The sequence below is a fragment of the Narcine bancroftii genome, chromosome 2, assembly GCF_036971445.1.
Source record: "Narcine bancroftii isolate sNarBan1 chromosome 2, sNarBan1.hap1, whole genome shotgun sequence".
NCBI lineage: Eukaryota > Metazoa > Chordata > Chondrichthyes > Torpediniformes > Narcinidae > Narcine > Narcine bancroftii.
This window is the reverse complement of record NC_091470.1, coordinates 84,577,758-84,590,635: the sequence shown is the minus strand read 5'-3', so window position 1 is coordinate 84,590,635 and position 12,878 is coordinate 84,577,758. Positions and strand designations below refer to the sequence as shown.

Sequence of the window (12,878 nt, the reverse complement as noted above, 5' to 3'; positions counted from 1 at the left end):
AAACATGTCCTTTAAAACACATTTCCTTTGAACACACACCTTTTGTGCCTGAAACATTTAATCCGCATGTTCTTGCTGAGACGTTTTCTAACCACCGAGATAAAGTGAGCATATGCTCTATTGTTTCTGTATCCTTGCTGCAATACAAAGGATAAAACAAGGTCATAACCATACAATTTATTCATTACTTCAAACCCTAGTCTTCATGTGAAGTGTATTTTCTAAACCTTGAAACTCTTTATTGGGTTTCCATTCATTCTCATACCATATTTACTTTACACTCAGAATTACTCGATAAAATGTATCTCATCTGAGTCTAGTTGATGCCTTGGATAGTACAGCATTGGAACATCAGTGATCAAGTCTCCGAAGCAGAACATTGGTAACAAGAGATATCACCAGCCCAGCAAAGGAGAACATTCAAGTAAGTGGAAGGTTAACAGAAAATGAGATGGCAACCAAAAGATAAATTAAAGCGAAATAGTATTTGAGAACATTTAAAAACTACATTTTATCAACTGAACTTGGGACTATTATATTGAAAAGGAATCAACTGCAGATGCTGGAGCCACTTAACAACAACAACAAAAAAATCAAGTTTGAGATGTACGTGGTCAGTGGAAAAATGAACAATCAGATTGCTTATAAACACACCGATCTAGATTGCGAGCTTGCAGTGGAATGACTGGGATGACAGTGTTACACAGAGCCTTGCACAGAGGGCAGAGGAATTCTCCGTTTTCCAGATCAAATAACATTTCAAGATGAACCCTGTTACGCGTTGCATTCTGTACGGCTTCGAAATACCTATAGATCAGAAAAAATATGATTCAGACATTCTTATTGAAATTGTTAAAAAATAGTGGGTTTTTGCCTTAACTGTATCATGGAATACATGAGCAGCCTTATCCTCCCTGCTGTTTGGTAAGAAGATACCATTTCAAGTCACCTACTTGCACAGTTGGTATTTGGGAACGGTTGACAAATGGGATTGGAAATGCAGTCATTAGACTTTGGGTGTTTGAAGGAGCTTCATCGTAACTGGATCTCATGCTGTAAACCTCCAAGTTTCTGAAGCAGTTCAGTTCAATCCAATTCCAGACCAGATTCATGCCCCACAAAACCAGTCAGGCCATGCATGCTGTTTTGAACTTTCACCATCCTTTCAAGACTATAATTATAATTCCAGATTATAATATATGATCTATTTAACCTCAATGTTGACTGATGTAAAATAAACATCATTATCCATTTAGCAAATCCAGCCCTAACCTGGACTCAACTCTGGGCTGCAGACTTTTCTTTCATTCTATTCTTCAAAAACTCAAAAATTTCCCCAAGGAAATTAGCTTTCTTTGATAAGCAAATTGCTGGTGTCCATTTTTTTTATATTAGACATATTAAAGGTAATCAATTTAAACTTGAATCCAAAAGCAACATAATCTGTGTTATATGTGAGTCAGAGGTATGAAAATATCTACTTTACTAAAAAAATATTTACCCTGGAGATACAGCGCTGGCATATTACCAATTGAGATCCTACTTGAAGGACAAATTAGGAAGCAGTCTGAGTTTACCAGAGGGAAGTAACTTTGAATATGTGATTACAGATACAATGTTAATCAAAAGATTTATAACAAATATGTATATTAAACTGCAAGAAAAGGAGAATGAGGAAACAAATGGTAAAACTAAACAAAAATGGGAACAGGATTTAAATATAAAGATAAGAAGGAAACATGGGAGAAGTTATGTTCTGGAACGATGAGAAATACAATAAATACGAGGCTACGTATGATACAATATAATTGGTTACACAGACTATACATTACACCGCAAAAGTTAAATAAATGGGACCCAACAGTATCTGATAGATGTTTTCGATGTAAAAAAGAAATGGGAACAACAATTCATGCAATCTGGACATGTGAGAAAGTAGAAAAATTTTAGGATGATCTCAATCAGATATTAAATAAAATAACAGAAAACAATATACCAAAGAATCCAGAGATCTTTCTTCTAAGTAACATAAAAAACAAAGAATTTGGAATTGATTTGGAGGATGCACAAAAAAGATTTGTTAAGATAGCCCTAGCCGTAGCAAAAAAATGTATTATGTCAACCTGGAAATTGGAAGATAATTTGAAAATACAACAATGGTATATAGAAATTAATCAATGTATTCCATTAGAAAAAATAACATATAGTTTAAGAAATAATATTGAAATATTCGAACAAGTATGGGAGCCTTACATTAAATACAATAGCGAAAACCTACCGGGGACAAACATTACCTAAGTTGATGGAAGGAGAAGGAAAGAAAAGAATGGACTCAGTAGAATTTCTGGTGTATTTTTGTTGAATGACCACATTGTCTGACTGGTTTAATGCAACCTAGATTGTATACCTAAAATGGATGAGAGGGGGGGGAGAAAAAGTCACTGTATATGTGTGAAAAAGAAAAAGTGTATATCATGGCTAATGTGATTTATGGTGTGAAAAATAAAAAATTTTAAAAAAAATATTTACCCTGCTCCATTTTACATTAATTCTTATTCAGTAGTTGAGTGAAAAAATGGCATTAAAATTGGACAAATTCTAATATTTAGAGCTTGTTATTTGTAACCCTAATTTTTGGGACTAAGCCAGAACAATTACTTCAGCTGGTTATGTATTGAGAACTGGTGCAAAGTAATTATTTTTCACAAGATCTTGAATGTTAAGTAGACAGGTACAAAAGTAGAATGCAAGGTAAGAAAAAGGGAAACAGCAGAATGTATAACATAACATCTCTTGCCTCTGTGCCATGGTGCATTTAAAGTTTATCTACTGAATGCATGCACAGAACTGCAGCTCTGAAGATATCACTCAGTTTTAGATTTCATTGTCTAGTATTTATGACATCAGTCTACGCACAATAATTGCTCCTTTTATAGTGCTACTCTTTAAGGATCAGTATCTGATTCAGAAGACAAATTGGTTAGAGGGGCCTGCTTCATGAATAATCTATTTTAGTTTAAATTGATCGTTTAATTGAAAGTTTAACTTCCTGGCTTTTTGGCATCTTAGAAAGTGAAATTCAGAAACATGATGTCAGAGACCCAGTTGATGAAACTCTCCCAACTGAAGTAATACATGAATATGCAGATAAACTGACTGCATCAATGGAAAAAGCACAGAATCAAGACTCCATCAAGCTATTCGATTTCCAGGAGAGCAAAACTGCATAAAATGATGCAAGCAGAAGGACGACTTCTTTGATACTTCATTAACTGTCCCAAGATAATCACAATTTTTTGCAGATTTGAACCGCTCCTTATTTGTGGAATCTGGCAAAGAGTCAACTTTAGAGAGGGTCACACAGGCATGCAAAGCTGCAGAATGATCCAAAGTTGATGAATAACAAAAGGAGCTCTGTCAAGTAAAATGAAACAAGATGCAGAAAAAGGATGCCAGAGTATTACAACACAAAAGCAGGCCCTTTGGCCAAACTCACCCGTGTTGACCACATTGCCAACCCAATCTACTCCCATTTGCCTGCTTGTTCAATTTTCCCCACCACCTTCTGTATGCTCCTCGAGTTTCCTAAAAAAAGTTTACCTCTCACCTTGAACCCATGCCTTTTGAGATTTGGGCCCATGTGAAAAAGAATCTGGGTGTTTACCTTACCTCTGCAAGGTCACCCAAAAATGTTGCAGGTATTGTGGATGACAAAGGGGTGACTGAAAATCAAATGCCTTTTCTTTGGAAAGCAGTGAAATGTAATGTATTGGACTGAAAATCATTTAACTAAACACTGTAGTATGGGGATGTTGAAACCCAAAGAATGAATGAGAAACAGTATGCAGGGACAGGACTGAAAATTCTGCTTCTGAAAATGATGCATTGATGCCACATTGTTGTTCTTGCAAGGCGAAGCTGTGTTGCTCCACTACCCGTTGAGGTGAACATTTTTTATATTCACTTTGAAAAGGAGTATCAGGCCCTGACTGCACATCTCGCAGGGTGCTAAAAATCTGCGTTAACCCACTAGCTGGAGTGTTCATGGACATTTTCGATCTCCATTGCTGAAGTTGGAGGGTTCCACCTGCTTCCATCATGCCAGTACCCAAGAGCAGAGTGAGCTGCTCAATGGCTATCACCCAGTAGCTCTCACATCTACTATAATGAAATGTTTTGAGAGGTTAGTCATGGCCAGAATTAACTCGTACCTAAGTAAAGACCTGGACTCACTGCAATTCGTCTACTGCCATGATCACTTCACAGCAGCTGCAATGTTAATGGTTCACCACTCAGTTCTGGATCACCTAGACAATTGCAACATGTACTTCAGGCTGCTTTTCATCAATTATAGCTCAGCTACTGGTATCATACCCTCAGTACTGGTCAGCAAGCTCCAAAACCTGGGCCTCTGCACCCTCCTCTGGAACTGGATCCTTGACTTCCTCATCGGAAGACCATAGTTAGTGTAAATCAGAAACAACGTCTCCTCCTCACTGACAATCAACACAGGCGCACCTCAAGAATTATTCATGAAGGTGCTTAGCCCACTGCTCTACTCTCCCTACATCCATGACTGTGTGGCCATGCACAATTCAAATACTACCTACAAATTTGCCAATGACACCATGGTTGAATGCAAAATCATTGATGGTAATAAGGAAGCATACAGGAGTAAGATAGATCTGCTAATTGAATGATGTAACAATGACAACCTTGCACTCAATATTAGCAAAATTAAGGAACTGGTTGTGGACTTCAGGAGGGGGAGAAACCAGGAAAACACAAGCCTGTCTTCATCAAGAGGTCAGCAGTGGAAAGGGTTAAGAACTTCAAATTCCTAGGTAACAACATTCTAAGCCCATCATGTCCAGGTAATCATGAAGAAGGCTCGCCAGCAGCTTTGGAGCATGAAGAGATTTGGTAGGTTACCAAACACTCTTGGAAATTTCTACAGGTGTATCATGGAGAGCATTCTGACTGGTTGCATCACTGTCTGGTAGGAAGGTGACAATGCCCAGGACAGAAAAAGATTGCAGAGTTGTGATCTCGGCCAGCACCATCATGGCCATTAATCTTCACTTCATGAAGGACATCTATATGAGGTGGTGACTCAAGAAAGCAGCCTCTATCATCAAGGACCATCACCGCCCATGCTATGCCCTCTTCTCACTGCAACCATCAGGAAGGAGGTACAGGAGCCTGACAATGAACACCCAACAGTACAAAAACAACTTCCTCCCCTCTGCCATCAGAGTTCAGAATGGACAATGAGCCACAGCCTCAATGCCAAAGAAGAGAAAAAATGGGGTCAACTTATTTATTTTTAAAAATGTAATTTATAACAAATTTTGCACCTGCAATTCTGCCTCAAAACAATAAAGTTTGTGACACATGTTCATGACAAAAAATTCTGATTCTGATCTATACCATAGTGTTGAGGCAAGGGATACCAGTGAAGTTTCATCTCAACTCTGGAGCATTGTGTAACTTGTCTTTGAAGCAAGCCACAACTTTGGTGCAAATAAACTGTTTATTTGTCACTTTACACATAGTAACATTGAGAAGGGTTAATCTAAGAGCACACTGACAGGTTATATTTAGACACTCAGCATGGTAACAGGCCATTTCGGACCACAAATCCGTGCCGTCCAATTTATACCCAATTAACCATTTAGAATGGTGGGACGAAACCAGAACACCTGGGGAAAACCCATGCAGACATGGGTAGAACATACAAACTTCTTACAGATAGCGAGGGTTTCAAACCCAGTCCTGATTGCTGGCGCTGTAAACGCGTTGCACTAATTGCTACGCCAACCGTGCCACCCCTATCTCTAACATGCATACAGCTGTGTGATCAGCATACAATTTGGTGGTACTTTTCCCTTTGAAAGCAACAAAACACATATCGATGCAAAGAATGGATTCTATCATGCAAAACTCTCCAATATGAGTTTATATTTAACCCTCGTCACACAGATGCATAACCCTTGGATGTGCAACTGGGAAACTAAACGGAAAATATAATCTGCTCTTAGAGAAGAGGAAGCAGATGGCAGTACACTCACCAAGATCTGCTTCAGTAGCTCCCAAATAAAACTTTGTCTAAGTAGCCTCAGTATTCACCATGATCACCTGAGGCTTGGTATACGTTGAGCAACCAATCTGCAAGCTGAAAATATGCCTGTACCTTATTGAAACCTTAAAACAAACCTACAGCCTGATAACAATGGATAATTTGTCAGATCTGAGGACAAAAAAAGACAATTAAGCTTGTTGCAAAGAATGGGTTCTGGTGTTTAGAGCTTTGGGGGAAGAGTTCATATTTGATCAATTTCACGCAATCGATTGAGAGATACTGTGAGAGTAGAACGTCATTCAGAATCAACATAACACAAGGAGAATTCCAATGAATGCGCTTTGAAGGTATCTGTGCAGTAAAGAACTTGAGAAATGATATTCTGTTCTTTGGAGGAGGAGGAGGAATAATGAGAGGTCAAGACTGAAAACAAGAGCCTGAATGAGGTTTTGGAAGAAGTAACTGAAATTTACCATGCACACAATGAAGTTCAAAATAAAAAAAGTTTCTTTTACAAGTCAATGACCCACTGAAAATGGAATGAAACACAAATGTCTGCAGATGTTGGAGGAACACAGCAGGTTTTGCTGCATCCTCAGTAGGCAAAGATATATAACCAATGTTTCGGGCCTGAGCCATTTGTCAAGGTATGAGCAAATTATTCCTTAATTAAAAAGCTGGGGGAAAAGGGAAGAAAGGGCAGGGAGAGGAACACAGACCAATGGACAAAGGTGATAATTTGACATGGATAGGAGAACAGGAGAGGAAAGTTGAGAATTGATCGGGGAGTTGTGGCTCAATGAACGGAGAGCTGGAGAAAAAAAGACAGAGGGAAAGAGAGAGAAAGAGCTAGAGGAAAGGAGAAATAAGGATAGGGAAAGGGATAGGGGGGTTAAGATAGGGGAGCAAATGGAAACCAGAGAAGTCGGTGTTAATACCATCTGGTTGGAGGGTATTCAGAGTTTGTGAGTGGTCTCAGTCTAGCAGTGCATGAGATCATGGACAGATATGTTGGCATGGAAATGGGGTGGGAACTGAAATGATTTGCCACTGGGACATCCCCACTATTGCAGCAGACAGAGCTAAGGTGCTGAACGAAGCGATCTCCCAGTCTGCGTCCAGACTCTCCTATGTAGAGGAGACCACAATGGGAGCACAGGATGCAGAAGATGATCCCTGTAGATTCACAAGTGAAGTGTTTTTTTACTTTGAAGGACTATTGGGGCCCCAAATGGTGGTGATGGAGGAGGTGTGGGCACAAGTGTAGCATTTCCTTCAGTCACAGGGATAGGATCCAAGAAAAAAGTTAACGAGGGAATTTCAGAAGGAGCGTTCCCTGTGAAAAGCAGAGAGGGGAGGAGAGGAGAGTGGAAGATGTGTCTGGTGGTATGATCGTGGAGTAGGTGGTGGAAATGGTGGAAGATGATATGTTGGATGCAAAGGTGGTACGTGAGGACAAGGAGAATCCTGTCTTTGTTGAGCGTGTGGTTGGAGGGAGCCAGGGCAAACTGAAAATGGTAGTCAAATCAGAGAAGGAGCTACTGAACCAGACTGTGCTGCAGAAGTCCACCACTTTGAGTTCACCAACCATTTGCCATCCCCGCCCCACCTGAGAGAGATGCAGGAGCCCCTCACACAGCTGAGCAAGCAGAATTTAGAATTGCATAGGTGGAATGTACATGGTCATGCATTTAAGTAAATGGAGGAGATAGTCACAGCAGAATCTGAGTTGGCAACAAGAGGGGACTGACATAACAAGGAGGCACCTCACCAAGATGTCTTGAAGCAACATTCTTGCAGCAGGGTCATCCTGATGATATGTGCAGAGACTAACAAATATGGGGAAACGATCGGTTTGTTGTGATCCTTGAAATGGTGAAGATTCACCACTACATATTTTGGAGGGTTGTCTATTTGAACATTTAATGTATATACCCACTCAAGATAATTGATAATGAACCTCTCCATAGAGCAATAAAGAGACTGTAAAGGGTACCTATGAGGATGCAATATACAATGGAAAGATTTGGCATTTTCTTCACTAAGAAATATATAGTTATCATGGTTAGCAGAGCTCTCATCAATTAAAATACACAAGGGTTTGAAAGGGCTGGATAGAATGGAGGTGGAGAAGATGTTTCCAGTCGTGGGAGAGTCAAGGACCCAAGAGCACAAACTCAAATTAAAAAGATGTCCCTTTAGAACGGAGATGAGGAGAAATTTCTTCAGCCAGAGGGTGGTGAACATGTGGAATATTTTGCCACATGGCTGTGGAGGTAAAGTTATTGGGCATATTTAAAGCAGAGGTTGATGTATGCTTAATTAGTAAAGATGTTGAAGGTTATGGGGTCGAGAGGAAAAATACATCAGCCATGTTTTAAATGGGACAGCAGATTTGATGAGCCAAAATTATTGGAGAATATTCTTGGGTATAGGATCTCCTCCAGTTACCTATGTAAAAGTTGAGACTTGTTTGGGATAGTCAGAAGGGCACTGGTAGCGTATTGGTTAGCACAACACTATTATGGCCCCAATGACTGGGGTTTGAATCCGGCGCTGATTGTGAGGAGTTTGCATGTTCTCCCTGTGTCTGTGTGGATTTCCTCCAGGTTCTCCAGTTTCCTCCAACCCTTCAAAAACACATGGGCATTTTTACATTTTGCTTACACCTTGATGAAGAGCTCAAGCCGAAACATTGGTTATGTACCTTTATCTTTGTGATGTTCACTTTTTGACCTGCTGAGTTTATCCAGCATTGTGTATGTACTTGAAATAACTCTGTCTGCAGACTTTTGTTCTTTACTACTGTACGAAGATTGTAGGTTAATTGATATATATGGGGGACATGGGATATTCGACTGGAAGGGCCTGTTACTGTTCTGTTTGTCAAAATTAAATACGACTTTGAGTGGAGGAGATCATGTTTCACAAATTCCATTGTTTTTCAATTAGGTGACAAAGATGATTGAGGATAGTGCAGTGGATTTTGAATACTTGTACTTTAGTGAAGCTTTTGACAAGGATTCTCATAGTAGGTTGACGAAAATATACAACGCACATGGGACATGGCTATAGTGGATAGTGGATGGAGGGATGCAATTCTGACTGAATGTTTGTGACCAGAGGTTCACCGTGACCAGAGGTTCACCGTGACCAGAGGTTCACCGTGACCAGAGGTTCACCGTGACCAGAGGTTCACCGTGACCAGAGGTTCACCGTGACCAGAGGTTCACCGTGACCAGAGGTTCACCGTGACCAGAGGTTCACCGTGACCAGAGGTTCACCGTGACCAGAGGTTCACCGTGACCAGAGGTTCACCGTGACCAGAGGTTCACCGTGACCAGAGGTTCACCGAGACCAGAGGTTCACCGAGACCAGAGGTTCACCGAGACCAGAGGTTCACCGTGACCAGAGGTTCACCGTGACCAGAGGTTCACCGTGACCAGAGGTTCACCGTGACCAGAGGTTCACCGTGACCAGAGGTTCACCGTGACCAGAGGTTCACCGTGACCAGAGGTTCACCGTGACCAGAGGTTCACCGTGACCAGAGGTTCACCGTGACCAGAGGTTCACCGTGACCAGAGGTTCACCGTGACCAGAGGTTCACCGTGACCAGAGGTTCACCGTGACCAGAGGTTCACCGTGACCAGAGGTTCACCGTGACCAGAGGTTCACCGTGACCAGAGGTTCACCGTGACCAGAGGTTCACCGTGACCAGAGGTTCACCGTGACCAGAGGTTCACCGTGACCAGAGGTTCACCGTGACCAGAGGTTCACCGTGACCAGAGGTTCACCGTGACCAGAGGTTCACCGTGACCAGAGGTTCACCGTGACCAGAGGTTCACCGTGAACAGAGGTTCACCGTGAACAGAGGTTCACCGTGAACAGAGGTTCACCGTGAACAGAGGTTCACCGTGAACAGAGGTTCACCGTGAACAGAGGTTCACCGTGAACAGAGGTTCACCGTGAACAGAGGTTCACCGTGAACAGAGGTTCACCGTGAACAGTGGTTCACTGTGAACAGTGCTGGGACCTCTGATGCTTGTAATGTACACATAAATGATTTGGAAGGCAGTGTACATGGGCTGATTAGTAAGTTTGCAGATGACACGAAAATTAGCAGAGTTGTGGATAGTGAGAAAGGCTGTCAAAGGATATAGCAGGATACAGAACAGTTGGAAATGTGGGCAGAGAAACAACAGATGGAGTTTAATCCAGACAAGTGCAAGGCTTTGCACCATGAGAGGTGAAATAAAAAACTATACAATAAATGGAATTGATGTTAATAGGATCTTGAGTTACAACTCCAGAGCTCCCCAAAAGTGGCAACAAAAGTTGACAGGCTACGGGATTCTTACCTTCATCAGTCAGCATGGTGAGTATAAATGTTGAGAAGTCACGTTTGAATAAAATTTTGTTTGGGCCGCATGTATGCTGTTTTGTTTGCCACATTACAAAAAGGATATGAAGAGGGTACAGAAGAGGTTCATCAAGATGTTGCCTGGATTAGAGAGTATTAATTACAAAGAGGTTGGACAAATTTGTATTGAAGCAATGCATATTGAGGGGAGACCTGATGGAAGTACAGGAAATTGTGAGGCATAAATAGGATAAACATTGAGTGTTTTTCATTTTTACACAGAGAGATCATGGTTAGAATATGTTTTCAAAGAAAGTGATGAAAGCAGATAAGACAGCTACATTTAAGAGACATTTACATATTCACATCAACAGGCAGGAAACGTAGCATTTGTGGAAAAAGTGCAATCAAAACTGGCATCATAGTTAGCAGAGACATCTCGAGCCTAACAGCCTCTTCTTGGGTTGCTCCATTCTACGGTTGATGGAAGTGGTTTCAATACTCTGACATCAAGGCGACCTTCATCAGTAAATCAAATGGCGAGGACCAGATTGTAAACATGCATTGCACACTCTGGCATTAACTTACGTTTGCCAGCAGGTGGCGTGCATCACATGCCCGCAGCTTCCTACATGAGTGCCACAGTTCAGGTTAGGGTTCATGATGATTGGATCATAGTTATCTGAAATAAAGAAGGAAGCCAAAATTATCAAAACAAAATTATGGAGTTAGATAAAGCATGGAAACAACCAAGTCCACATGATCATCAAATCCAAAATTAGCCTCATTTTTTTAATTCTCACATTCTCATCAGCTCCCCCCAGATTCTATTGCTTACCCATCAGCTTAGGGAAATTTTAACTCTATTTATTTATCCAACAAAAACCCATTGAACACAGATCTCAGTGTTTTTTCAAAATTTCCCTTAGCATGGGGAAGCACAGAATTCTCAAGAAGTGAATTCCACATTGCTATTAAACTGTGTGGAAAAGTAGATTCATAATCACTTGACACCCCTTCCTAACAAAGAATCCTGATCAGAGTCTAAATCTTCAGTTCTTCTGTGTATTTAAGCGATGTGTTCTCGTTTGTTAAAATGTACACACAATCAGATAAGAAAAGGGTCTCAAGACTGGAAGGAAATTATAAAAAGCCTCCCACAGGGCTTCATGTTTCAAGAAGTGTCTTGAGAACGGAATGTGCATTTTAACAATTGTCCATGTGGGATAAAGATATTGGTAATTTAATGAAGGGCAGTAAAACAAAAGGCAATACTGTAGTGACAACTCTGACAAATATGATTGAACAGTAGCACCCAAGCCAATTTGCAGCAGTCAGTTTACATTCTTCTAAAACAGCCACTTTAACGGGGGTCCTAAAGCCCCCCTACCGGGGCTACAGCACATTTAAGTAAAAGCCTTGTTTCTTTTCATCTCACAATTATTTTTCATGTTTTTTTAAATGTAGTCAGTATGACAGAAGTACAGAAGAAACCAAATCTCGAGAGCTTCACAGGGAAGGGGGCCCATAAACTTTGAGAAGACTCCCGAGTCCTCGGTGGGCGGGTGGGGGGTGGGAGAGGATAACCAAAAAAAGATTGACTATAGCCATTCTCATATACATGGAATAGATGAATAAAGATTTGTCAATACAGAGAAATAGTTCCTAAGTATCAATGTGTTGTCATAAAGAGTGCAAATGAGGTACTGAGGTTCATTTCCTGATAAATGCAAAGCAAAGTCAGACAAGTAATGATAACTTTCTGAAGAACAGAGTGATGTTGACAAATTTTAACTATATTGGAAGCAAACACTATAATCAAGAACAAATTTTCTACCTCAAACAGAAACAAACAAGGGAATATATTTCTGTCATGATTGTACAAATGCTGTCTAAAATTAATGCTTGCCAACAATAATCCCCTTATAAAGCACCTTCATCTGGAATGCAACACCTGGATGTTGTTAAATGGATTTCAGAGTACCACCTGATTGAAGCATACTACTGATTACAATCTTATGTTGCTTTTGATCAATTCTCCTAATTGTGACCACAGATTCACTACATCAATTGGTTTCAACTAAGACAAATGATCCAACATCTGGAGAAGTTCTGCACTGGGATCCAAAGCAAACAAAATGCACATCTCTTCCAAATGACTGTTTATACTAGCATTTGCAATAACACCAAAGAGTGAAATTTACAGAAGGTAGCATTTGACCAGCAGAGATTTTCCATCTCATCGACTGTTTCAGTGAAGTTCCTTCACATGGGATCTGTGATGATGTTATCACATTAAGCAAGAGAAAGTCATTTCAACTAATGTCATTGAGCAGAGTCCAAACAAGGATAAAAAAAATAATTGATTTAAATGTAAACAAAATGTAAAATAAAGATATGGGGGAAACCTTTGGAGATAAATTAGATCAGCAACAA

At 40.4% G+C, this 12,878-nt stretch overlaps 1 protein-coding gene across 5 annotated transcripts in view; it reads right to left on the bottom strand.

Annotated features, from left to right (window-relative positions):
* ubr1 (ubiquitin protein ligase E3 component n-recognin 1) overlaps window positions 1–12,878 on the bottom strand; it is a 227,492-nt gene that overhangs the window by 68,907 nt on the left and 145,707 nt on the right. For 4 of the 5 annotated variants that reach the window (XM_069917334.1, XM_069917336.1, XM_069917338.1 and 1 more), the window contains exons 31-33: window positions 11,031–11,124; window positions 655–807; window positions 40–137 (exon numbers count right to left, since the gene is read on the bottom strand). In XM_069917334.1, the coding sequence (XP_069773435.1) occupies window positions 40–137; window positions 655–807; window positions 11,031–11,124 (345 nt within the window). The remainder of the gene's footprint in view (window positions 1–39; window positions 138–654; window positions 808–11,030; window positions 11,125–12,878) is intronic. The other variant, XM_069917337.1, reaches the window with a different exon arrangement.